This window comes from Prinia subflava, chromosome 9 (genome assembly GCF_021018805.1).
Source record: "Prinia subflava isolate CZ2003 ecotype Zambia chromosome 9, Cam_Psub_1.2, whole genome shotgun sequence".
NCBI classification, from domain to species: domain Eukaryota; kingdom Metazoa; phylum Chordata; class Aves; order Passeriformes; family Cisticolidae; genus Prinia; species Prinia subflava.
In genome coordinates this window covers 33,458,722-33,485,091 of record NC_086255.1, presented here as the reverse complement: position 1 = coordinate 33,485,091, position 26,370 = coordinate 33,458,722, and the positions used below count along the sequence as shown (strand labels likewise).

General features: G+C 50.4%; 1 protein-coding gene across 1 annotated transcript in view; it reads right to left on the bottom strand.

The window, feature by feature from the left end:
* CDH23 (cadherin related 23) overlaps positions 1-26,370 on the bottom strand; it is a 184,452-nt gene that overhangs the window by 101,730 nt on the left and 56,352 nt on the right. The window contains exons 7-8 of the mRNA XM_063406303.1: positions 5,644-5,838; positions 2,272-2,400 (exon numbers count right to left, since the gene is read on the bottom strand). Of these exons, the coding sequence (XP_063262373.1) occupies positions 2,272-2,400; positions 5,644-5,838 (324 nt within the window). The remainder of the gene's footprint in view (positions 1-2,271; positions 2,401-5,643; positions 5,839-26,370) is intronic.

Here is a 26,370-nt window from a genome sequence, read left to right as displayed (position 1 = left end):
CCTTTTTCCTTCTTCTGCTCTTACAGGATTAGGGACTTGAAAGGCAAAGCGCGGCCCAGCATTGAAGCAGGAGGAGGGGAGGGGGAGCGAGCGCTTCAGAAAGCTGCCACGAAAAAAAAAAAAAATCCCATTTCTCACTTCTTAATTCCAGTCAATTCCAGTCAAAGGGCTGATAGAGATCTGTTTGTGGTAATTTGCTGCAGTTTATCCACTCTTTTCACCTTCTATCGGCTCTCTGCTGACGGGCTGGCTGACATGCTGTTACTCGAGTGAGGAAATTAAAATTTGATGCAATAATCCCAACAAGAAGGATTTTATTTGGTAATGTATACACTTCAGATGAGGCATTCTTGCCTGATACACTGATAGGGGAGCACAGACATGCTGTGCACCACAGATAAAAGGAGGGAAGAGAGATGGGCACGCGGAGCAGCAGCTCCGTGGATTTAGGGCTGGGATGAGGTGCCTTGGGCACATTTTGACCTGCTGAGTCACACGTCAGGGAAAACATCACTCAAAAATGCACCACAGCCTCCTGGTTTGACCTGCAAGCCTGGTTTTGGAGGGGAGCTGGCCAAGCCCAGACTGCCCACCTGAACTGGTGGTGATCATTTTGATAATCAAGACATTCACTCTACACATGGCTCTGCTCAGGGGCAGGGCAGAGCTGATGAGGAGATTTACACCGGGAGACAAAAATTGCACATAATTAAAGGCCGGACTTGATGAACTTTGAGGTCTTTTCCAACCAAATGACCCTGTGTTACACTGCAGGCTTGCCAAAGCAAACTACATCCTTGTTTCAGCAGTGGAAATTCTCCCAGGAAGGCTGGGAATTTGGGTCCAAACCAGAGGGTGACACCACTCAAAGCAGTCCCCACCTCCAGCAATCTTCCTCTTCACCATTCCTCTGGTGGCACCACCTATCCATCTTGGATACCTCAGTGCCATTGGAGATGTTGCACGTGGCCAAGAGAAATTAAAATCTCTAAACCTGGTGGGAATTCCTTCCTCCTTGTCCTGTATCACATTGCACAGTGGTTATTTGCTGCTTTCCTGACTGCAAACAGTGAATGTTCCAGGAATAACTGTGGTGCATGTCTGTGTATTGACACAAAGGGATCCTTGAGCCTCAATATATATCATTATTTGGAAGACATTCCCAGACACCAGATCACTCCATGGAGTTGATGCAGTCTATGATTTTTAATACTTATGGCACTTCCATTCCTCTAATTTCATTTAAAGACATTTTCCTCCTAGTTAAGTGTGACCTAATTTGTGGGGTTTTATTTCCCTCACCCTGTCAATCCCAGAGATACTCCTTAATATCAACAAAACTTTTATCTTGTGAGTAATTCATGAATAAGCTGGGTTTTTTTGGCCACTTCTGGGCCAGCAGACAGGTAAAGTGCTGTGTCACCATGGGATTTGAGATAGCATGACCCAGCCCTATTGATCCAGCACTCTCCATGTCAGGGCTTTGCTCCAAAGTGAATGAAAAGGCAAAAACCTGAAGCACGCTGGAATTCCCTCTCCCTCTGAACTGAGCCACCAGGCATTTGGGATCCAGAACACCAGGCAAGTTATGGGATGCACATGTGGTGAGGGTGCCCACCCAGCCATGATTTTAAGGCAAGGTTTTTCCTTCCACACCCAAAAATGTTTCCCTGTGGACAAAGCAATGGGATGCACAGCCGTGGATGCTGTGGAGAAGGGCTGGTGCTTGGATTAAAGCCCTTGCTGGGAGCAGAGCAAACAGCTCCCAAAGCCCAAGCTGCCCTCCACGCTCCCTGACATCTGTGGGGGGGAAAAAAACCCCTCATCCCTGCTGTATTCAGAGCCTGGGAGACGTTTTTCCACAAACAGCGAGTTTGCTGACAAACCGAGTTTCAGAAGAACTAAAAATGATTGGACCAATTTGGCAAAACCTGGGGGAAAAGACTCAAAGTGCTGAAATGGCTGATGATTCTGGCATTTTCAAAACTGCCTCATTTCAGGAACGCTTCTTAGATTTTCCCTTCAAGTTCTCTATTGGAAATGGCATGCAGATAGACCGTGGGGAGGAGACGGGGTGACTGTCTGCTCCCAACAACACAAAGCCTTTGTAGAATTTAAGAAGAAACCCTTCAAGAAAATATTTTATTTGGGGTCCAGGCTTCCAGAACCCCCCCATGCTTAGGCTGCCTGCTTTAAAAAGGGGCTGGATATTTTGGATCTGGCTGGAAATGTGCTGTTTGAGAAGGAAACCCCACGAAGCACAGCCCTTACCGGAGGCGAGTTCTCATAGATGTTTGTGCTGTAGGGCAGGTTGATGAAGATGGGGTCCATGTCCTGCACGTCCGTGATGATGATTGCCAGGTTGGCCAGAGTGGACAGAGGCTTGTTTTTGTCTTGGTCCTTGAAAAAAGAAGGGACAGGGAGGGGAGAGAAAGGATTTCTATCAGGAAAACAGAATTATTCAGCTGCATTAAGTCTCTTGTGGTTGTATTTGGGGCAGGATTTCTGAATAGTGGAGGTAATCATCTCTTTTTCAAGCTACCTGCTGGAATTATTGTCCACTGCACCTCCCTCTAAGCTGAAATACAATATGCATTTCATTGCAGCATCAGCTCTTTCAAATGAAGCAAACACCAATTTAGTTTTCATCACATTTTGAGTGAAAATGCAGCAATGCTGTTCAACATCTACTTCAAAATGTAAATTCCTTCTTACAGCAGACACAGCCTAAGGTACCTCTGCATGGTCAGACCCAGGGGTGGGTGCCAGCAGCCTCTCTCAGTGCTGATGCCTTAACACAGTCTGGGCTCCATCAGCTGAAATGAAGGCTCTGGGAGACCTCAGAGCCCCTTCCAGTGCCTAAAGGGGCTCCAAGAGAGCTGGAGAGGGACTTGAGACAAGGGATGGAGAGACAGGACACAGGGGAAATGGCCTTAAACTGAAAGAAGGCAGGGTTAGATCATGTATTAGGAAGAAATTCCTGGCTGCCAAGGTGATGAGTTTGCCCAGAGAAGCTGTGGCTGCCCCTGGATCCCTGACAGTGTCCAAGGCCTGGTTCAACAGGGTGTGGAGCACCCTGGGATAGTGGAAGGTGTCCCTGCCATGGCAGGAGGTTGGACTAAATAGTCTTTAAACATCCCTTCCCACCTGAACCATTGCATGATTCCATGATCAGCTCCCTTTCACTCCATCACATCCCAGCAGGACAGAGCCTTGGGCTCTTTTCTTCTCCAGCAGCCAGTGCCACAGCAGTAGGCACTGCCACCTGCTTCTCCTGCTGCCACTGGCTTTGTAGCTGAAGCCTTGTCCCATGGGTGCTCAAAAGTGACCCCAAGGCCCCCAGTCCTTTGCTAAGGGCAGGAGTAAAGAGAGCACTCAGAGGGGAATTAATGTCTCCTTAGCCCAAATCAGGCACTGTGCTGGAAGGTGACCATCAGAGGTTACCACACACTCCTCCAAAGCAGCTCAGAGCAGAGGCAAAGGCTGATTGCCAGAAGATTAATGTTAATTTAAACTCTATTCAACAACTCAGCTTGTACATTATCTTCTTAACCTGCAGGGCTCAGTGTCTGTGGCCTGGGTGGATGCTTATTCCAACTCTGCTGTTAGTGCCATCAGGTTAAAGTCCTTTGTTTCTTCAGATAATGTTCCTTCCCCTCCCTTTCACCTCTTAAATTTTGTTTAAGGCATCACAGATAGCACTGAAAAAGCAAGCATGCTTCCCGTTTCCTCACTGGGCTGTCTCTCCTGCTGTCCTGTCCAGCCTCTTTCTGTGCTTGCTGTCTCCACCCCTGGGATGGAACAACTCCTGCCTTGCACCAGTGCTCCTCAACAATCCCTGCAGCCACCCTGAACCCACCATCACCCCATTCCCCTCTCTGGTCCATGCAGACTGTTCATCAGGCAGGGAAAAATCTGCATTTGCTCTTCCAGCTCCTGCTGCCCTGCTGCACCTCTCACCTTTCTTTCCCAGCACAGCTTTGTCCTGGGGTTTCTCATCTCTTTTCTTCTAGGAATTACTAGCACTGACCAAGCCAAGGAGATATTCCCACAGCTGCCATCCAACCCAGTTCAGAGACAACATTTGACTCCTTGGAGTCCTTTGGAAATCACTGGATTCCAGAAGTGTATTGAGCAAGTAACAGGGTGCCCAGAGCAGCTGTGGCTGCCTCATTCCTGGAAGTGTCCAAGGCCAGGCTGGACAGGGCTTGGAGCAACCTGGGATAGTGGAAGGTGTCCCTGCCCATGGCAGAGGGTTGGGATGAACTGGGCTTTACAACCCCTTCCAACCCAAACCATTCTGGGGTTCTCTGAAGTATCAGATACGTCCCCATTTTGTCTCTCCTGGGATACAGGGCCAGACGGAGATGGATGGACCAAGCTGCCACCACAGCATCCTTGAGGAAATCAGAATCCTGGAAGAAAGTTGCATTTCCACCAGGGGCTGTGTTTGGTCCACATTTTCCAACCTGCCAGGCAGCTCAGTAACACATCCCAGGAAAGCGTGTCAGTGACAGACACTGGCAAGGAGGCAAAAAACAGAGAGGCCCTCTTCCCACTGGAGGGGGAAAACAAGGTGTGTGTCAAAAATAAAAACAAAAATTAAAAAACCAAACAACAAACCCCAAGTTTCTAGAGAAAATTCCACAGCCTGGACCATGCAGGGCCATGCAGGTTTGCCCTGCAGTCTGTGAGCATCCGGGCTCAGCTCTGTGAAGAGCGAAGCACAGCCCTCCGTGCCCTCCTGACATTTGTGGTTTTGCATCAAGACAATGATCTTGATTAAATCACATGCTTCAAGAGCTCTAGCCAGCTGCCTGGAGGGGGCAGAGAGGGTTTCCCCCTCCCTCCTGAGCGTGGAGTTGGGCAGATGTACTGCAGGGCTGATCTCACCTTCCTCTGTTGCGTGCGAGGTGGGGAAGGAGCCACCATCCAGAGCTCCAGCTCTCTCTAGACTGAACACCAGGGACTGAACACCCATCCACATGGGGCATGAATTTGCCGTGCTGGATACATCTCCCAAGGGTCCCCTCCCAGTGTCATGGCCTTGACTGTAACTCAGACCCTGGTTTCTCCTCTGCTCACCCAAATTTTAAATCTTGATGTCTAAACTTAATACAGGTGACTCCACCTGTGATAAACCACAGTGCATAAGGAATGAGTCTGGAGGATTCGATATGCCAAAAACATTCTTTACTCAGAGGGTGGTGAGACACTGGCACAGGTTGCCCAGAGAATTGTGGATGTAGTTCCATCCCTGGAAGTGTTCCAGGCCTGCTTGGATGGGGCTTGGGGACAACCTGGTCTAGCAGAAGGTGCCCCTGCCCATGGCAGGGGGTTGGAATGGGATGGTCTTTAAGGTGCCTGACCCTATGATTCTGTGAATGGTCTGTGTGCCCTGTACTGGGTTTCACCCCCCAGGAGCTGGTCCCCTTCCTGCAGAAGCCCCTGACGTGTGAGACACTGTTGGGGAGGTGCAGCCATTCTCCACAGCGACTTGAAACCACCCAGAGACTGCACTGCTGCAGCACCCTGCTCAGGAGAAGACGCTGAATGTGCCCAAAAGAAGATTTGCCAGAACAGGGCAATCAAACAAACCCCAGACAACACCTCCAGGCCTGCGGCTGGCAGGGAAAGACTCACCGTGGCGTTCACCTGGAGCTGGTAGGCCTGAGTGACTTCGTAGTCCAGCTCGCGGATCACCGACACGATGCCTCGGCCGCTGTCGATGGCAAAGAAGCTGGAAGGGGGCTGGAAGGAGTAAAGCACGCTGCCTCCTGCCCCCTGGTCCGGGTCCGTGGCGTTCACGATAAAAATTGGAGTGCCCACGGGGGTGTTCTGGGGATAAAAACCAAATATCAGTAACACTGTGTGGTGTTTTCACATCCAACATACACCAGAGATCTCCTTTTCCCACCGGGAGAGATATCCAGAGACCCAGTAACTTCAGTCCTGTATTTCCAGGACATTTATAAATTACACAGCTGTGTTCTTTATTACAGTATTGCAGGGCCTATAATAGTTGTTACACACTTGTAATAATGGTTATACAGCTGTGGCCAAGATGGCACTCTATCACAAACCCTTGTTTTTCCCAGACATCCCAACTTCCCAGAAAAATTGCTCTCTTTGCCAAAACTTGGTTTTTGCCCAAAGGCACTTTTATTTTTGACGCTGACTCCCTCACTGTTTTCACCGCGAAGTATTAAATACAGGAGCTTTAAAAAAACAAGGGGAAATGAAAAAAAAAAAAAAAAGGCATTAAATGCAACACAGAACTTCACGTAAAAGTCAAAGTTGTAGTTTCCACAGCAACTACAACCTGGCCCGATGAACGCAGGCATGAACAGTTCCATCGTCATAAATCTGGAACTAATCTACATGCATAAAATATGCAGCTGAGTGCACAAAATCAGCAATGGCAAGTGCAGTTTGGCACTTCTTATTGTTTAACTTCACAGCGGGGAGAACAATTATCCATTTTTGGTGGAACAGCTGCATGTTCCTATGCAAATCTTAAAATGCATATTCTTGTCTTTCCCTAAAGGCACGAGCACAGGCTGCCAGCAAAAAGGCTCTGCCGGGGTTCCAGGTACACACAGGATCTCGACACCTTGGGCACGTCCCTCTGCCTGTGACACAACCAAAAAAGGGTTTACAAGGAGCTAAACCCTGAAAGGGGACACAGCAAAGGTCAGAAGCGAGACCTGACTGGTTATGGCCAGGTGGGATAATTCTGATTATTCCTGAAAGCCTCTCCCTAGGTCTCTGTGTTTTATTGTTAACTCTATTCGTATTAAATTATTCACCTTCAGCTTACAGAGAAGTATCCTGAAGTGCTGAGAGGATGGAAAGGAGGCTTGAGGAGAGGCAGAGCTTAGAGGATGGGGCACTGCTTCCAAGAAAATCCTTGGCCAAAGCTGTGAAGCAAACTGAGCCATTTTCAGGTTTTTTTGGGAACCACAGGGCATGCAGTAAACCAAAGGTTGTCCCAGTCAACACTTCTACCAGAAAAAGTAGGAAAACAGGGCTCCACACTAGGGAATCCTATTTAACCAGCTTAATACAAGGTGATGGCACCAGCAAAGAACCAAAGAATCCAAATTTTCCCAGTTAAGGCTCAGGCCAGCGGAAATTTGCCCTCAAGGCAGGTGGCAGGATGTGGTACAAGAGAGCAGGGAACCCAGGGCACACTCTGCAACTCACACTGATGAATCCAGGCGCAGGACACTCAATCCCTCATGCCCCCTGCTCTTGTCCCCAGGCAAGTGGCACTGCAGGGACACTGAAAACCAAGCTCACCTCGGACTCCAGCAAAGCTCCCCCTCCCTTACATGAGTGTCACTGCTGCTGAGGTGCCAGAGGTTGCAGCTCCCACTTAGGTTTTCCATTTCCTTTCTTCTTCTTTTTTTTTTCCCTCCTCTAAATCAAGCTGCTCTAGAAAGCCCCGCAGGGCACGGCCCGAGGATTATTTTTTAAAGCGCCTTCAAGTTTTTTGGTGATCAGCAGTCAGAAAAGCATAAAAGATATAGCTGGAAGGGACCTGAGAGGAGAAACCTGTCCCCTGTGCTCCACCTAAATCATTCCATAAATGAACAGTTCCATCCTGAAAGCCTCCTAGCACTGGAGACACCACATCCTCCCCAGCCCATCTCTCCCGGAATTTTGCTGCCCTTTGCCTTACAGTGCTCGTTTTCTGGAAGGCTTAACCCAGCCCTGCCCTGCCGCCGTGTAAACCCTTGACTGGATGCCACACACTCAGCACCTTAATCCTGGCTTGGGCATTTGGCCTGCTCAGGAGCCAGGATTTTGTCAGCTGGGGGTGTGTTGGGTGAAGCAGCCCTACAGGGGCGGCTGTGGTGGGTGTTGGCTTTCCAAGCGATCCTAAAACACTTCTCAGACAAGACTAGAGCATCCCCCCAGCCCCTCTTTAGGGCTACCTGCCTCCCCCAAGCCACCAGCACGGGGAGCAGCTCCGGAGCATCCCTCATCCCTCCTGTCGCTGCTTCCACCACGTCGCTCCATTTCCTTCCCGGAGCCACCAATGTCACAACGCAGAACCCCACAAATTAACCCTTCACAGCCAGAGGCAGAGCAAGAGCCGCGGCGGGGCTATATTGCCCTGGGAACAATCATATTCATAAGGATAAAGCTGGCCTTGATGAATGTGTTTTCCCTCCTTTTTAAGTGCCCCGAGCCACTGCTTTTAACATGCAAATCCGCTCTGGTCAGCCGCGATTACGGGGCTGCTCTGGGCTGGCTGCGAGAGAGGAGAGCTTGACTTCCCCCGCATTGTACTCGCACAAAGCCCCAAAGCAGGCTTTGAAGGGAGTTCATCTCCCCGTCCTCCCAAAGGAGAAGCTGCCTGGAGGGGACACGGAGGTCACCAGCTTTGGTGCTGTCAGCTCCAGGCCCTGCACACACCACCGGGTCATTCCCTGGTTTATCCTTGTTTTACAGCTTCGCTCACAGCCCCCGTCCTTGGCCAGGACAGCAAGAGCCATGAGAGCAGGGGATCAGCTCTGGACAGAGTCTGGCCCTGGGAATCGGTCATGGACATCAACACCAAAACATCTGAGGGGCTGTGGGGGATGCCAGGGCCAGATCACCAGCGTGGGCGCACAAAAGAATTGAGGAGGGGAGCAGAAGGGCTTCCAGGCAATAGGAGGGGTGTTACAGGAGGCAGAGCAGTGTGGATGCAGACAGGGAAATCACTGACACTGCCCAAAATGCACAGGTCAATGTGAATATTTTGCTACCAAAAACATGCTCTTATTCCCAACAGTGCACAGGGGAGAGGATGCAGACCTGTGAAGAGTGCTCTGGGTAATGCATTTTTTTTTCCACAGCCCAAATTCAAGCCAAAAAAAAAAAAAAAAAAAAAAAAAAAAAAAAAAAAAAAAAAAAAAAAAAAAAAAAAAAAAAATCCCCAAACCAGCAAAACCAGCTGTAGGGTACAGACATCCCATGTCAACTGTCCTCCAGGGGAAAATGGTCTCATCAATGCTCACGCCCAGGCAGGCACAGCCAGGACCCAGCGGAATTTTAAGGCCATCTGCCTTAAAAAACATTAAAAATATGTCTTTAAAATCCTCTTGCCATTTCTGGGTCAAACAGGCTCAAGATACTCCTCAGCAGGAAGCTGACGTCTTTATTTCTCAGAAGCTTTGGCCCATCATCTGAACAATGCAGCAAAACATCTGGATAAACACAAGAGCCTGGGGCTTGTGTTTGATGGTAAATACTGGGCAGAGGACACAAACCAGGGAGCTGCCTTTGGAAAGCCCTGTGCTGGACCATGTTTCTGCCTTTTCAGCATTTGGTGCATTTATAGCACTCTTCTGCCTATCCTTTGTGGTTTTTCTTCATTAACAAAGACTAATTGTGGTTATGCTTATCTCATCAACAGGCAAAAATAACAGAATCTATCATTTTTCTTGTCCAGGCAGACAACAGCCTACAGGTGCTCGTGGCAAACAGGTGAGTTTTCTACACGAGTCGCCAAACCCTGTCATTTTTTAAAGCTTTCAGCTCTCTGCAGCAGCCTGCGACGGAGGCTTCATTCACTACAGGAAAAAAAGAACTGGTGACAAAACTGTGTCATGTCATTAAATCTTTGTTACGATGCCAGCAGATGTGAGATTAAAAATAAACATGCAGACAGATGCCGCCTGTTGGGGGGGAGGAGGAGGGCAAACGGGAGTGGGACCTGCTCCCGACCTGGCCCCAGCACCCCATCCTTCATCTGGCAGCTCAGCAGGAGCAGCTCCAGCACCCAGGTCCCACCAGAGCAGCTCCAGGAATTAGAGGGCTCTGGGGTGCTAAGCAGTGATGCTGTTTGTGCCACCTTTATTTTGCAGTAAATCAGTAAGAAAAGTTCAAACTGTTAAAAAAAATGTATTGGGAGAAGTAATTCTAAATCATAAGGAGACTGCTGTGTTCCAGTGGATCCCCAGCAGCAGGGACAGGTTTGTGTTAAGATAAGGAATGAACAGCCCTAAAATCCCTGTTGAAACATGGAAGGACGTTGCTGCACAAGGGGGAGGCAGAGGAGAGACCAAGACCTTGCCTCTCCCTGAGCTGTGCAGAGCTGAGGGATCACAAATGACCACAGGATCACAGAACGAGTCCCACGGCAGTCCCTGCTCTAGCAGGGACATCCCAGAGCACAAGGCACAGGGTTGTGTCCAGAGGGCTCTGGGATATCCCTGGAGAGGGACACTCCACACCCTCCCTGGACAATCCGTTCCAGTGCTCGGTGGCTGCCCAGGACAGCTCTTCCTCGTGCTCAGGTGGAACTTCTGCACATCAGTTTTTGTGTCTTGTCCCGGTGCTGGGCCCCACAGCTCCATCCTCCTGACGTCTTCCCAGGAAGCTGTGCTGCCATGGGATGGCCCAAGCACAGCTCACCACAACAAACAGCTCCCCTTGGGCTGTCACCTCCCGTGTGACCTCAGCAGGAGTTTCCAGGCACAGATGTGCCCTGCTAACCCCGACAGCTGGGGCACCAAAGCCTTATGCAACATTCTCTGCAAAAGGGCAAGTCAGGCTGAAGAGGAGGTTACCAAAAAGGGACTTGTAAAATATTTGCATCTCACTCTCTGTCCACACCGGTGGTCTTTAATATCTTCTCATGACCCCTCCCATAATATGCATTAGTAATAAAATTTTGGGTGGATGCTGCTGCAAGGCAATATGACAATACCAAGCAGATGACAATCCAGAGGAGATGGCTTATCTGGGGTCACAACGTGAACAACCTGGGACAGTGGAGGGTGTCCCTATCCATAGCAGGGGGATGGAACTAGATGGCCTTTAAGGTCCTTTCCAACCCAAACCGTTCCACGGTGTGTGCAACCAGGCAGATTGCATGGCTGCAGCTGAACATGAGGGACACCTGAAAAAAGTCAGAGTGCTGCCTCCTCTTGTCTGCCACCAAATGTTCCTCTCCAGTTGTACCAGGGGATGTTTAGATTGAATAGCAAGAAGATGTTTTTCATGGAAAGGTGTCGTGGTTTGACACTGCCCAAACACCAGGCACCCACGAAAGCCACTCACACACCCTTCCCTGCCACAGCTGGGCAGAGGAGAGGGAAATTTAAATGAGGCATTCATGAGCTGAGATAAAGGCTGGGAGCTCACACTCCAAGGGCAAAACAGGCTCAACTTAGAAGCACAAAGTGAATTTATTACTACCAAAATCAGAGGAGGATAATAAGGAGTAAAATAAGTCCTTAAAAAACACCTTTCCTTCCCCAACCCCTCCCTCCCTCCCACTGACAGAGCAGGGGACAGGGTGTGGGGGTTTTGGTCAGTTCTTCTTCCACTGCACAGGGAGAGGAGTCCTTCCCCTGCTACGCCATGGGATCTCTCCCACGGGAGACAGTTCTCCGTGGACTTCTCCAGAGTGATCCACTCTCATGAGCAGCCATCCTACCATACCTACTGCAACCCGAGTCCCTCCCACGAGCAGCAGCCCTCCCAAAACTGCGGCAGCATGGGTCACTCTTCCACAGGGGGCAGCCCTCCAAGGACAGGCTGTTCCAGCCTGGGAACAGTGTCCTCTCCACTGGGTCTCCCACTGGAGCACAGCTTCCTCCAGCCATCCACCTACTCCAGCATGGGCACCTCCCCAGGGGCTGTGGGTGGATCTCTGCATCTCCTGTGGATCCCTATGGGCTGTGGGTGGATCTCTGTATCCCCCATGGATCCCCAGGGGCTGTGGGTGGATCTCTGCATCCCCCATGGATCCCTATGGGCTGTGGGTGGATCTCTGCATCTCCTGTGGATCCCTATGGGCTGTGGGTGGATCTCTGCATCTCCTGTGGATCCCTATGGGCTGTGGGTGGATCTCTGCATCCCTGTGGATCCCCATAGGCTGTGCATGGATCTCTGTATCCCTGTGGATCCCCAGGGGCTGCAGGGGCACAGCTGCTTCACCACGTTCTTTACCATGGCCTGCAGAAGAACCTCAGCTCTGGTGCCTGGAGCACCTTCTGCCCCTCCTGCACTGCCCTTGGTGTTTCCACATTGTTTCCCTCCCATGTTCTCACCACCTCCTCTTCTCTGGCTGAAATTAACACTGCACCCCCAACTTTGTTTTGATTTTTTTCTTAAACCTGCTATCACAGAGGCGTTACCAACCTCTCTCATTGTCCCAGCCTTGGCCAGCAGCAAGTCCATCTTCAGAGCCATTAGGGATTGTCTTTGCTGGACATGGTGGAAGCTTCCAGCAGCTTCTCACAGAAGCCACCTCTGTGGCCCCCTGCTACCAAACCCAGGCCATGCAAACCCAACACAAAAGGGTTGTCCAGCACTGGCACAGGCTGCCCAAGGAAGTGGTGGAGTCACTACCCCAGGACGGATTTAAAAGATGTGTGGTGTGGCACCTGGGGACATGGCTGTGTGACCTGACAGTGCTGGCTTAGTGGTTTCAGTTGATGATCTTAGAGGTCCTTTCCAACTCAAATGGTTCTTTTGAAAAGGCTCTCCTTTCACACAGGGCTAACAAAAGGAAAAGGCTGCTTGCAGAGGACCCAGCTTCCATCCTCTTTACCGAGGCCCATGGCACCTGCTCCCACAGCACAAAGTCCCTCTGGCTGTCAGAGCCCTTACCCCTGCTCAGGGAGCAGATTTGCACGGTGCCTTTGAGAGTTTCCCACCACAGCAAAGCCATTTCACGGGCCACGGGCCAGCAACACCCCAGACGTGCCTTGATCCATCACTCCTGTCCAACTGGCCTGACATCAGGAGCCCCGTGGGCAAAGGGCTGAGGGGGGGAACACGGAGAGCTGACTTTTCTACAGCAGGGTCAGAGTGGGAGAGAAGCAAAGGTGGGAGATGAAGCAGAGGAGATCTGGGAGTTCATTTTCCAGATACTCCCTTCAATGCAACCACTTTTCCAACACACAGAGCGAGTGGCTGCGTGGCTCTGAGCTGCTGGCTGGGGTTAATCCACGACAACCTTCTGGCAAGAAGGCTGGGCACCAGAAATGTCTATTTTGGTTTATCTGGGGCTCATCTCTCTGCACCAGCAGCCCTTCTCCAGTGGCTGGCCGTGTGGAGGACCTCCATCTGACCTCCCAGGGCAAAGTCACCCGGCAGAAGCTGGTGGGGACGATTAGGATGCCGACGCGTGCTGCAGCCATGCAAATAATGTGGAAAAACGGCAGGCAATCTGGCCGAGCAGCTGTCGGAAGGTCGGGGAGATGAGGCGGCGCAAACGGGCCGGGGGGCACACGGCGACGGGCACGGACAGCCCTGAGCTCCTCCCTGGCACGGCCCCATTCCTGCCGCCCCCTTCCCGCCCCGCGCTGCCCCCGCATCCAGGCGGGAGCTCACCGCTCCCATCAGGAGATGCTCCGCTGCTCCGCGCTCCTGCTACAGCTCAGGCCAACCTGTCACTCCTAAATAATTCCCTCTCTTTCCCCCCTCCGTGCCTCTGCACCGCGCGGTGGGGCGGGTGAAAGGAGCTCTGCGCTCTGCTGAAAGCCGGCTCGGACATCCCTGCGCTCCAGGCAAAGGCGCTCCCGCCCATCCCGAGTCCTTGCAGGAGGGAAGGAGGGCTCAGTGCCTCTTCTGAAGGCACGGCATCCCGGGGCGCTGTGGAACAGAGCTGACATGGAGTCCAAGTATGCTCCTAGTACAGCTGGGACTCTGCCTCTCTCACCCCGGGCTGCTTGGGGCAGATTTCAGTCACCTATTCCTGCCCAGGTGTGGTCTGCTGCAGGAAATAACTGCAGGAGCAGAGTCACAGCAAGTGCCATCCCCTCTTCCAGCCCCAGCCAGGAGGGAAAAACCAGCCCCGTATTTTGGTTTCTGTCCCCGTGCTCCATCCCGGGAGCGATCTGGCTGCCAGGCTGGGTCTCTTGCTTGCGTGCCAGCTCAGAACGCTCACATGGATGTGTGCAGACTCCCAATTCCTGTGTTCTTAATTGCACTTTTAATTACGTTTATTAATTGCATTACTGCTCGTCCGAGCCAGGCAATTTCCAATTTCTAAGTTTGATTTTAAAACCTGATAATTTCCCTTCTTACAATTATATTTTTCCTGGTGGAAATCCACCCCACCTTTCAATCAGCTCTCATTAATATGTACCTCTTGTTGCTACCTCTATTAAGTGACCTCCCTCATTATCGGGTGACACTGGCAAACGGCCACCGCAGAGCTATAATTCAATTGAGGGGCTTTTGAAAACACCATAAACACAGCTGGAATGGATGCTTCAGAGGAGCTGGAGAGGAATTAGCTGCTGGATAACCACACTCGGAGCTGAGAGCGCTCGTTCGCGGCAGACACGGCCCAGCCCAGCACACGGCGCTGGAGGGAGGGACATCCCAACCACCCAGCCCACAGGGGAATGCCATGCTGGCAGGACAAATGGCACTCAGCAGGCAGAGGACAAACGGCCACATGGAGCAGAAGATGCTGCGGCATCCTGTGGGATAAAGCTGCTTGCTTTTCCCTGCCCATTGCCCTTGCCAACACGGTAGCTGATCCACGGCAAAGCACCCCCAAGAGCTGGGGCTCCTGGTGGCACCAGTCACTTCTGCAGCACAGGTCTTGAGGAGAAAGCCCAGGAGAGGCGGATGGGAGAGGAATCATGGAATCCTAAAATGGTTTGGGGGCTGGGTAGGGAAGGAACTTAAAAATCACCCAGTTCCGACTGGCCGAGGCCAGCAGCTTCCCAGTGCTCTGGGAGGCGGCAGAACGAAAGGATGGTGATGCAATCACCACTTCACTAACTCAGCATCCACAGCCAAATTTCATCACAAAAGCCACATTTCTCTCCCATTCTGCATCTCCAGCCTTCAAGGAGCAGGCAGGGCCAGGGCAAGGGCTGGGAGGCAGTCTGTGCTTCCCTCTTCGGCTGCTGGTAGGTCAGTCCCGGTTTTGGAGACAGCAGATGGGAAGCCAAGATGGTCTAATGAGACATTTGAAAGTCAGACACAAGCGCCAAGAATGTGAAAACCTGTCAGTCAGAGAGCCCCTGGCTCCAGCAGCACTGCGTCTCTCCTGCTGGTGTGATTCTCCTGCTGGAAAAGGGCGTTTGGAGCAATCTCCCTCCCTGCAAGGGCATCCACGGCAGATGGCCTGGCACCCCTTTGGCTCTCATCTTCCTGGAGATGGTGAGCACGGATCAGGTGGATCCAGGTGGCCACAGTCAAGGTCTGCACTCCTGCAGTGGCTGCTTTTGTTTAGAGAAGCAAAGGCAGGTGGATTACAGAACCCAGGGGGATTTTCCACTGTCCCTCCCCTCAACACCAAAATTCAGTAGCAAAGTCAAACCACTAGAGTGATTTACTGCAATGAGCCAGCATCCAGTGTGGGGTGAGACAAGAAATTTGTTTTCCAATTCCTTCTTGAGGGGTATACCATAAAACGGAGGGATTCTGGTTTGGTTGGTGGTTTGTTGGGGGTTTTTTTTTGGGTTTTTTTTTGTTTTTATTTTTTAATACCTTTTTGGGTTTTTTGGTTTTGTTTTTTTTTTGCAGCTGCCACTAACTTTGACTTCCTGGCACCCCATGGCAGCCCACTGGGTGATGCTCCGGATGGCAAATGACTTCCATTAAGGCAGAGCGCTCACACAATGCATTACAAATGAACCCCTAATGACAGGACACCAGCAGTACCGCTCCCACTTGATATTAATTGGGTGCCACTTTCTTTTAATGGTACATTAATTAATGCGGAATATCAACGGAAGTCCACGACACCCCCATTAATACAAATGAATTCATTATCATTGGTGTTACTACAAGAAATGACAAATAAATCTGTAACAGTGGGACACTTCAAACAATAGCCACGAATCATTAGGTATTGTCTTCATTTATACAACGTACTGCAAATATATACATGAAATCTGTGGATGCTCATCTAGCCACACGTCCCTCTCCATGCCTCCTCCCTGGCTCTCAGGCTGTCCTGAGCCACCTTGGAGGGCCACCAAAGCTGGCCAAGAATCGGGACTTTGTCTTGGGTTGAAAAATGTAACCAAAAATGTGTATTCTATTTGCATCTGTTGAAACCGATTGGGAGATATTGTTCTTCTCTCCTCCTGCACCCATCCTCCTCCGAGGGACATCCCCTGTGAATGGGCCACTGAAGGCCTCTCACATGACTGATAACATCACCTCATCCCATTGGGAGATGCTCCACCCAGGGGGAGCAGCCAAAGCCTTTCCACCAGCATAAAACCTGCAATCCCAAACACCAATTTAGCCGGTTTTCTACTGAATTCTTGGAGGAAGACCAGACCCATTTCACCAGCACTAGACCCTTCTTCCACAGAACATCTGTTACTCCAGGAGGATTTATTTGGATTGCTTCCAACACGCTGACAACAGGGTGTCAGGTTGTATCTCTGACTCTGTCAGGGTTTTCTGGGACTTTTGTTTGTTTGCTCATTTGGGTTTTTTTTGTACTACTGCATTTGTATTTTTTTAATATTCCTAGTAAACAACTGTTATTCCTATTCCCATATTTTTGCCTGAAAGCTCCTAATTGCAAAATTGTAATAATTTGGAGGGAGGGGGTTTTTACATTCTCCATTCCAAATGAAACTCTAGTTGTCCCTGACAGATACCTGTCTTTCCAAACCAAGACAGACTTGCTTCGTCAGTTCACTGCTTTCTTGCTGTCTCCTCTTATCCTAGCACTTCTCACTATCCCCTTCTCCTGAATCTTTGAAAGACCCTCTGATCTAGCACATGTAATCCTGGAAAGAGGGTCACATTTCCTTCCTCCATCTCTTGCATTCCCATTTTTGCCAGGCAGAAAGAAACCTGCCCGCTTTTCTACTTCATTTATTTATTTTACTGCTTATTTATCTGCTGTTCTGCTGGAGGAGCTAACAGCACCTTTCCCAGCACAGAGCAGCCCACCTCTGACCATGGGAGGAGCCAGCAATGCGTCCTCAGAAAACTAAGGAAAAAAACCTACAACTCCCTTTGAACTCAGGGACTCGTAAGTCCCAAAGATCCATCAAAAAGAAACTCCTGGAAAAGCCTCTGCAGCAGCCTGACAGGTACCACCCTGGACAGGGGTGAACACAAAATCCATACAGCTGTGCTGATTCAAAAGGCACTTCCCTGCGGATGGCTGCGCTGCCGCAGGGAGGATCGATACGGGTTCAGCTGGGGTCTCCTCGTCGGGCTCTGCTGGTGCTGAGGCAGCAGGCTCCGGCAGGAAATGTTCCTGTGGGAGCCCCGGGGTGCAGAGGGAGCAGCTGCCAGCCTGGCACAGCGAAATGTGCAGGGAACAGCCCTTTGGAACACAATATTATGGAGGCTGACTCGGCCTCGAACTGTGGGAAAACCCAGGCAGGAGCCAGGCCTGAGGAAACTGGACACATCATAAAGACAGGGAAGCCAGCAATCCAAAGGAGGATTTTTTTTTCCCAAATGGGGAAAAAAACCCATAATGCTCATCTTTAAACTGAAAGAGGAGAGATTTAGATTAGATGTGAGAAAGAGATTCTTTACTCAGAGGGAGGTGAGGCCCTGGCACAGGGTGCCCAGAGGAGCTGTGACTGCCCCTGGATCCCTGACAGTGTCCAAGGCCAGGCCAGGATCTGGAGCAACCTGGAACAGTGGAAGGTGTCCCTGCCCATGGCAGGGGTTGGAATGAGATGGGCTTTAAGGTCCCTTCCCACCCAAACCATTTGAAGATTCCTGGTGTTTCCGGGTGTCTGGTGTTGCGCTCGGGGATGAGACATTCAGGAAACAGGAGAGAAAAGGGAGAAGTTATTTTTAATGTGATAATGTACCTAAGCCACATCCAACCTGACTTATTTCGTGGGTCTATTTGATAAGCTGTGCTTCTGATCACTGTCCTAGGAGATGGTGTGTTTGTGCTGAGATTTAAGGGACCAGCCCTGGGCCTGTCCCTGGCTGATCCGGGCCGTACCCTCTGCACCTCGCGCTGCCTCCGCTGCCTTGACAGCCTCAGAGGCCTCCTCACCTCCTGCTCAGGCTGTTTCTTGGGGATTTAGAAGCACAGGGAAAAATTTCTTCCTAATATCTAATCCAAACCTACTCTCTGTCGGTGGGAAACCAGTCCTCAGCATTAAGAGTCCAGAGGACTTGATAACCCCCTCTGAAAACCTGAGCTCTCCTTCAAACTCCCCTGTAACCATGGTTTGGGGAGGGATGGCAGCAAAAACTCCTAAACCCCTTTTTCTCTGCAATTGCATGCGTCTGACTGAAGTCTCAAAACCTCTGTGTTGAGGCAAACAAATTTTCCCTCTAATTTCTCCTCGTGTTGCCAGAGGAACTGGCCTTTACAGTCCAGCCCAAAGTACTGCCCAAGCACACTGGGAAGTCACATCAGAAGAGGGGTCAAAGCAATCTACTGGTGACACCAGTTACGCCAAGCAGATTTTAAAAACACCTCAAGTGGTTTTTAGAAGGACCTGGTGTTTTATTATAAGAGCCCTCAGCTGGTGTGTGGAGTTTGTTTCAAAGGGGCCCCAGTCTCTGAGGGCCCCTGGGAACATCACAAGAACAAAGGCCATGGGGTCCTAAAAGCTCATGACAACATCTCCTGCAGGGATAATACAGCAGGAAAAGGCTTAGAAAGCACATTCCAGCATGGGGCATCTGTATTAAAGAACAGCAACAAGGTGGGAGAGGAGAAGGAGAGAGAAAACAAAGCAGAAAGAAGAAATCTGCCCTTTGTCCTTTTCTAGAAACAGAGGGGCAACTCCCCCCTTCCCTCTCTCAGTTCACCACATCTTCTTGCAAGCAGCAGAGGAGATCCCAGCTCTGCCGGCATCCTTGACAGGTCCAAGGAATTAAAATGGCTTTATCTGAGTGGGGGAAAAAACCCAAACCTAGAACAGACTCAAACCCACATAACCCTGGCAGAACCTTCCTTGCTGAAACCCTTCCCTCTGAGGCCCTGTCTGCAGTCCCAGCCTTTTCCTGAGTTCTGACATCCCCTCATCAGGATCAGACCAAGCCCTGTCACCTGTGGCTATGGCTGAGGAGCAGGAGAGAGTCAGGATCATTTGCCAGGGCAGGGAAAGACTAACCCTGCACCCCTCCCAGCCCTCCTGCCACGGCTCCCGCTCCCCTTCCCGTGCTGATTGGAGAAGCTCATCCTTCTGCTGATTGCAGCTGATGGTCCTGGCTGGGTTTTGCCCTTACAGACCAGACCCTCAATTATCAAGGGTCTGGTTTTTATAAAAGGTTTGGTTTTTTAACTGTTGGTTTTGTTTGGTTTTTTTCCCCCAGTTCAGCTAGCAAGTTTATTTTTTGCTTGGGCTCTTTCCTTCCCTGTCTGGAGGTGCTGATGGATTTTGGGGCTTGCCAGAATCCAGCAAAACCAGGCTCACTGGGTAGTATTAACTTCTAACCCCCGTGTAAAAATAGCTGCAATAAAGCAGAGTGAATAATATCAGCTTCACCTAATGTAACTTTGATTAAAAAGTGCTGCACTCTTCATCACTCCTGGGTGGTAACTCCAGAGCAATGTCCTTCCCGAGGGATGGAAAGCCAGCTGGGTCTGGGGAGAGAACAGCCAGCAGGGGACACAGGCATATTCCAGGGCTGTTGCTGAGCCTGACAGGGAAGGTGGAGGGACCAACCTCAGAGGAAAAGCCAACAGAACAGGGGAGAAAAGGCAGATTCCTGCCCCTCTGGGCAGCAAGGCAGCCCACAGACCCTTCCAACACAAGTCCAGCTGCAGGACAGAAGCACTGAGATCCCCAGCACAAAAGCCTCATCCCTTCCCTTCCCTCAGATGCAAAAAAACCCCACGTATTTAATTATTCTCCTCTTCACTCCTGGTGCCGGCAGACTGTGTCAGGAGCTGTTTTGTTGCAGCGTGCAGGGGGTGGCAGGAAGGGTTTTAATTTCACGCCATGCACCAGGCGCTGCAGTTTTGGACACTGTTTGTTATCTGACTTCTGGCCCTATCTCTGGTCCCCGCGCTCCTCAGGCAGCTGTGGCCAGTTGGCTTTTTAATTTATTCTCTGCTAGAATGGGGATTCTGTTCGAGTGAGAGCCCTCACTGCCCAGGCATGCTGCTTTAATAACAAAATGCCTTCCAGTTTGGAGGTGCAGCTCTGTGCCAAGTTCAGTGCCACTCCTGCGGAGCTGCAGCTCCTGTGCCACAGCAGACAGGGCTGGAGGAAACCTGAAATCATCCTGTTGATCCTGCTGCAAATCATCCTGTCCTTCAACTTTTGTTCCTCCAGAAAGAAAAACAAACAAACAAACAAACCCCCCAAACCCCAAACAAACAAACAAACAACAACAACAACAAAACAAACACAAAAACAAACAAAAAATTCACCTAGAAGGGGATTAAAGTGAATTCCCAAATCTGCCCCTCCTCAGATGGGTGAACCACAACCCCAAATCAAAGACTGACCTATTGACCTTCTGGAGAGTGAGAGGAGTCCTAGGATGGTTTGGGCTGGAAAGGACCTTAAAGCCCATCTCATTGCAAGCCCCTGCCATGGCCAGGGACACTTCCACCAGCCCAGGTTTCTCCAAGCCCCATCCAGCCTGTCCTGGAACACTTCTAGGGATCCAGGGGCAGCCACAGCTTCTCTGAGCACCCTGTGCCAGGGCCTTCCCTCACAGGGAACAATTTTTTTGGCAATATTCCATCCCTTCTAGCCCTGCCCTATGGCAGCTTGAAGCCATTGCCTCTGGGACTGGAAGGAGCCCATTCCCCAGCAGAGGATCGAGGATGACTTGGGAAACAGCTGCCCTCATCTCTCCAGGCTCATCCTCTGCCCAGAAGCCAGGTGAAGAATTTCCTACATTTTTGATATAAACAAAAAAAGCAAGGCATGAAGTCACATCAGCAAGCTGGGAAGCCACGGGACCCCTCATGTGCTCGGTGTCCAAAAAACACCCCAAAAACTGGCTGAGCACCTTTGAGGCAACCACACCGCAGGCAGTCCTGAGTCCACGTGATGACCTGAAGGGTGCAAACCGAGGCATGTGACACCTTTTTACCTTCCTCTGAAAAACAAATGGTACTCCCCAAAGTTTGAGCCTTCTTCCCAAACCCCGACCCCGTGTTTCTTTTTGTCAATAGAGTTCAGATCTCCGGGAAAGGGCTGGGGATGAAAGGAGCCAGGAGCGGGTAATTGCTGCGTGAAAATGACAGCGCAGCGATTTCCACGGGCTGGCACAGAGCGTGGAATACCAAGAGGCAGCCGACAGCGGAGAATCAATACCTCCCAGGAGGTGGGATTATTAGGGAGAGAAAGGGGCTTGAAAGATCCATAAGTGCCTGATGAGTGACTATTTCCAAACGACTGCTGGCTGAATGAGAATTGCCTTCGGAAGGGTGCTGTTCCCAGGGTGCGCCTTCAGCAGGAATGGTGAAGTCTGGCAGCAAAACAGGGCTGTGCCATCATCCCCCACCTTCCTGAGGTCCTTCTCTTGCAAAAGGGAGTCCTCCCCTTCCATTGGTGCCCCCTGGAAGGTGCCAGGTAACATCCTGACAGAGATTTTAGGGAAAGCTGGCTCTGGCATTTTGGCTTCTGCACTGGCATTTCCTTCAGAAAGGCAGCAAAAAGAGGCTGCAGGAAAAAAAAGTGGGGTTGCAATTCTTCTTACCCAAAGCACCTCTGCAGTCATTAACAAACCACACCTGTCAGCTCCTTGCAGTCATTTTCTACCAGCACTTTTGAAATCCCAATTCCCGTGCTTTGCTCAGCTCCACGCTGCAGCCACACACAAGGTCCGTCCTCCAGAACCATCAACGCGCCCCAAAACAATGAGTGTATCTGCTTTACACCTCTCCATAGAGCCATGGGGATCCACCAGGATCTCCTCCAGCCTTCCCAAGCGACAGTGGCTTCAGTTCCCAGCCCCAGGAGAGCTGGGTACCCCCAGCAGCCACCCTGTTCCCCAGGGACAGCCCAGCGTGCGAGCAGCCAAGACAGCAACACGGGACAACAACATCGCTTTGCTTCTCCCTGACACATCAAGTGTACACCTGCCAAACCATCCTTAGGCTCAGTCTCCTGGAAAACACAAACTCAGGCACCTCCAGATGAAGATTTGCCCTCTGGACATGAACAGGGAGCTCATTTTAAACACGGATGCCTCTGGGCCTTCCAGCTTTCCACAGGTTTCACGCACCCAGCAGCTCCCTCTGCCAAGAGCAGGCTGCTGAAAACGCAGCTTGGGAGCTGCTTTCAGTGGCTTGGGGGAAATTCATGTTCAGCTTAGTGCTAAGCATGTTTAAATACAAAAGTTCCTTCTGGATAAGAGCAGCCAGGAGGCCAGGGAGTCTCATTTTCCCAGGGGAGAACCAATTGCTCACAGCATATCTGGGTGGGAAAAAGGAGTGAAAAGCAGAATAGCTCTCTCCCCTCTGACCCCCATGCAGCTCCAGCCTGTGCACAGTTATTTATTTATTTCAACTCTTTTTTTTTTTTTTTTCAAAGGTGAAAACATACATAGGATTTTCTTTTAGGAGGAGAGAGAAGCACAAGAAAGGAGGAAGTGAGGATGAACCTTAAAGAGCAATTTTTGAAATGTCAGCAGGCAGGAGTTTGCCCAAGGACAGCTTAGATGTACCATTTGTTTTTCAAAGGAAGGTAAAAAGGTGTTACATGCCTCGGTTTTCACCCTTCGGGTCATCAGGTGGACTCTACAGCAGGAAAAGAGCAAGGCACATGAGGTGCTCTCCAAAACCTCCATCCAGTGGGATTTCTTCTATTGTTATTTATTTTCTTTTAAGTGCAAGAAGAATGAAAAACTTTTTTGTTTAATTGGAGGAGTTATTTGCTAGCACTTAGCTTGGGCCAGTGAAGGAGGGCCAAAACCTAAGGATGCATGGCACCAGCAGTGGCAGAGCCAGCCCTTGGTGCTCCTCTGGGATCTGGAAGGATGGGGAAGCCCAGGGATAACGGGCAGAGGACAGGAAGAGCTGAGAAATGTGGGCAGCAGGGGAAAACTCCTTCCTCCCTGCTCCTGCCACCCTACAGAGCCTTTTGCACTCCTAAATCTGGCCTCCTCCAGCATCCCACCCCTGTCTGCGATGGGAAGGTGTGTGCTGGGTCCACACACCTTTGCTGTGATCCCAAAAGCACACAAATCAAGAGTAGGAGTCCTCTGCTTGAAAAAACAATTAATGAGAACTGTAAAGAAGCCCGACAGCCCCAATAAACCACAAGATAAGAGCTGTTACCAAAATTCTATCCCTCCCTGAATGCCTGGATCAGAGGCAGTGAATAAACATCCAGCAGCAACAAATGTGGGGTATTTTGGGCACTGCCAAGCCCACCACCCACCCAGGTCCTCAGGTGCCACATCCACATATCCAGTGAATTCTCCTGGAGTGGTGACTCCAACACTGCCCTGGGCAGCCCATTCCAGAACCTGCCAACCTTTTCAGTGAAGAATTTTTCCCTCATATCCAATCTAGATGCCCACTGGAGCAAAACAGTGAAGCCAATGAAAAATTCACCTGGCTGAGGATAACCCAGGAGCGAGTGCTAGGGCTGCAGCCCAAAGTGCACAGGCAGCTATAAATAAAAGCTAAAAAAGAGCACTTCTGATATCTGGGTGTAGCTCTTGCTCTCAACACATTCCGTGAGCCCGGTTCAAGCTTTAGCCAGGAAATATAAACAAAAGCACCTTGTCAAAGCTGTGATAAGGAGGAGGATTTTTTTGCAGGGGGAGAAGAAAGATTCCTGTTAATCACCCCACTGCAACCAACCCCAAGGGGTGAGAGCAGCAAGGCCAGCTGGGCACGGGTGCAGCACCCTCCCCAAGTGCAGAGCTGCTCTGCCAGCAAAGCCCCATTAAAGCACAACAGGCAAAAATAATGTTCCAAGAACACATCTCCTCCAAAACAGCTGCACCCAGCAAACATTCCGTGGCCTGAGACTCCAATGCTGCTCTCCTTCCCATCCGTCAGGCTCGGTGAAGTATTTGCTGTGTGGGTTTTGTTTTGTTTATTACTTCTAATGACTTTCTCATTATCATTTCGCTGTGAAACATAAACGATGGTTATGGGAGAAATCATATTATTTGGATGGCTTTATTAAATTAGAGAGCAAATCTGTGTGTATTTCTGGCTCAGGATAAATGTTTGAACTTTGAGAGGCCAAATTCATTTTCAGACAAAGCCATTTTCGGAAGCTTTGGAATCAGTGGTTAAATTTACCCTCAGCTGCAAGGGAGATGTATGGGGGTATTTCTCAATTTAATCCCTCCTAGAGATTTAACTAAATCACCAACCCCAAACCCTGCTTCTAGTTCTGCTTATGAGAAACTCGAGACTTGTGGAACATAATGGAAAAATAAAGGGGAAATAGCACCGAAAAGAAATACAATAAAATAATAAAATCATCCTGTCTCCATGTGCCCATTCCCCTAGTTCTCACAGGGGGACTTCAACCAGCTCACGCATTTTCTGTGAGTAAAATCACTGTCTCGACACCTCCACAACAAGAAGAAGTGCTTATTCCTACAGGTGCTGCCACAACTGAGAACACCAGCACAGCTCCACCAGGAACAGTGGCATCAGCCTGCAGACCCTCCGTGCAGGTGGAAAACAGTGGCAGCGTGGGCTACCTGCGAGGATGAGGGATGTGCCACTTCAAATATGCAAGGAGAAGTCTGGCACCTTCTCTGCATCAGCCTCCTGCAGGACCCAGCCTCTGGTGACAGTGGGAGACAAGCGAGTGTGACACAGACAGGGTGAGAAAGCTGTTGCTAAACAGGCAGAAGTTTCAGTTTCCTCCTCTTTTCCATCCCTCCCAGTTCAAGGAAGGGAACAGAAGCCAAATGCATTTTCCATGCAACAAATCAAAGCCCCCCCACCTCCCCAGCCTTTTAGAACCAATACCTGACACTGGAATAAACCTGTTAAAAAGAATAAATTCCCCCAAGCACACCCAAAGGGAAAAAGCAATAGAAAATCAACCTTGATAAAAGATGTATTAAGTGAAAGCACTTTCAGTGTGCCAACTCAAAATGTATGGCCCACAACAAACCTGGTGAGAGAAATCCCTGCAGCAAGGAACGGCAAGGAAGAATGGAGGGAAAATACTTTGTGTCTTGCACTCACCATTAGGGCAGAGAATATGATATGACCTACAAGGAACAGGCTCTGAGGCAGCGGGACAGGTCTGTGGTCTTACAGGACCCCAGAGGGTCTCAGGCAGCCCAACCATTTTGTGGGAGCACAGCACTGGAAGGGACACACAGCAGGAAAATGCCAAGCTGGAAACAAGCAAGATCTACTCTGCTAGTAATTCAACAATGAGGATCAAAGGATTTTAGGGGAAAAAACAGGGAAAGGGGCAGTTTTTGAAGCAGGGACAGCTACATGGCTATGAGCAGCTGTACTCAGCCTCTGGAGGATGGAAACCAGCACCAGTGGGTGCTGCCTCTCCACTGCCCAGAGCAAAACACACCAGGCTACCCTTCCTGCCAGCTGAGCAGAAATGCTGCCTGGGGCACCCCAGCAGCCTTGGGTGTGCTGAACCCTCCCTGCCCTGGTGGCACGTGGTGTGTGGGCAGCAGGAGCAGCTCCCCCAACTCCAGAGCCAAGGGATGCCCACCCTTTGCCCAAGGAGAAAAGGAGGGGAAAAAGCAGATGTCCAGGCAAACTGAAATAAATAAACTTTAGATGTGAGAAGAATGAGTTGATTAAAACCTCCTTGTCTCAGACTGTCTGGGAGCTCCAGGCCACCCCCATGTGTCAGCACTACCACTTCCTCTCCCAGCACTCCCACTGGGTTGTTAAAATCCCCCCAAACACTCTCATGTTTCTCCTCCTCTGTCAGGGAGGTCCTTTGGTCCTTGCAAGCAGATCTATTTTCACAAAAGCCATGCAGCTCCTTCTAGCTGCTCCTCTCCTTCCTGCTGCTCCTCCTCAGCCTCTGCCAGGGCAGCTGGCAGCATTTTGGGTTTCTGACACCAAGCAGTCCCACTAAGGCCATGACACCACCTGTGCCTACCAATGGCAGGAAAATCCTTGTGAATCCTCCCCACAGCGCTGGTGCAGAAGGACCTGAACCAGAGGAGACCTCTCTGCATCAAGGCTGACACCCACCAGCCCCTTTCCTGGCATCCCTCATCCTCCTGGATGGACAGGGAGAGCTCACACTCCTGAGCTTACACAAAAACATTGGCTGTGACAAGTGCTTGCCTTCCCCACAAATGCTTTCAGACAACCCCAGAGCTGAGGCTGGAGAGAGGCAATAAAACCCATAATCCCATCAGCTCTGACAACCCTTTTTTGTTCTGCACGTGTCCAGTCACATCATATTTCTAAACCCACCGCCAGGAAGATGTTTCAGATGCTCAGATGGAAGCCATGGATGTATCTGGGAGCACACAAAACGAGGGATGGTGTCTGAAACCAGCTTCCCAGTGCCT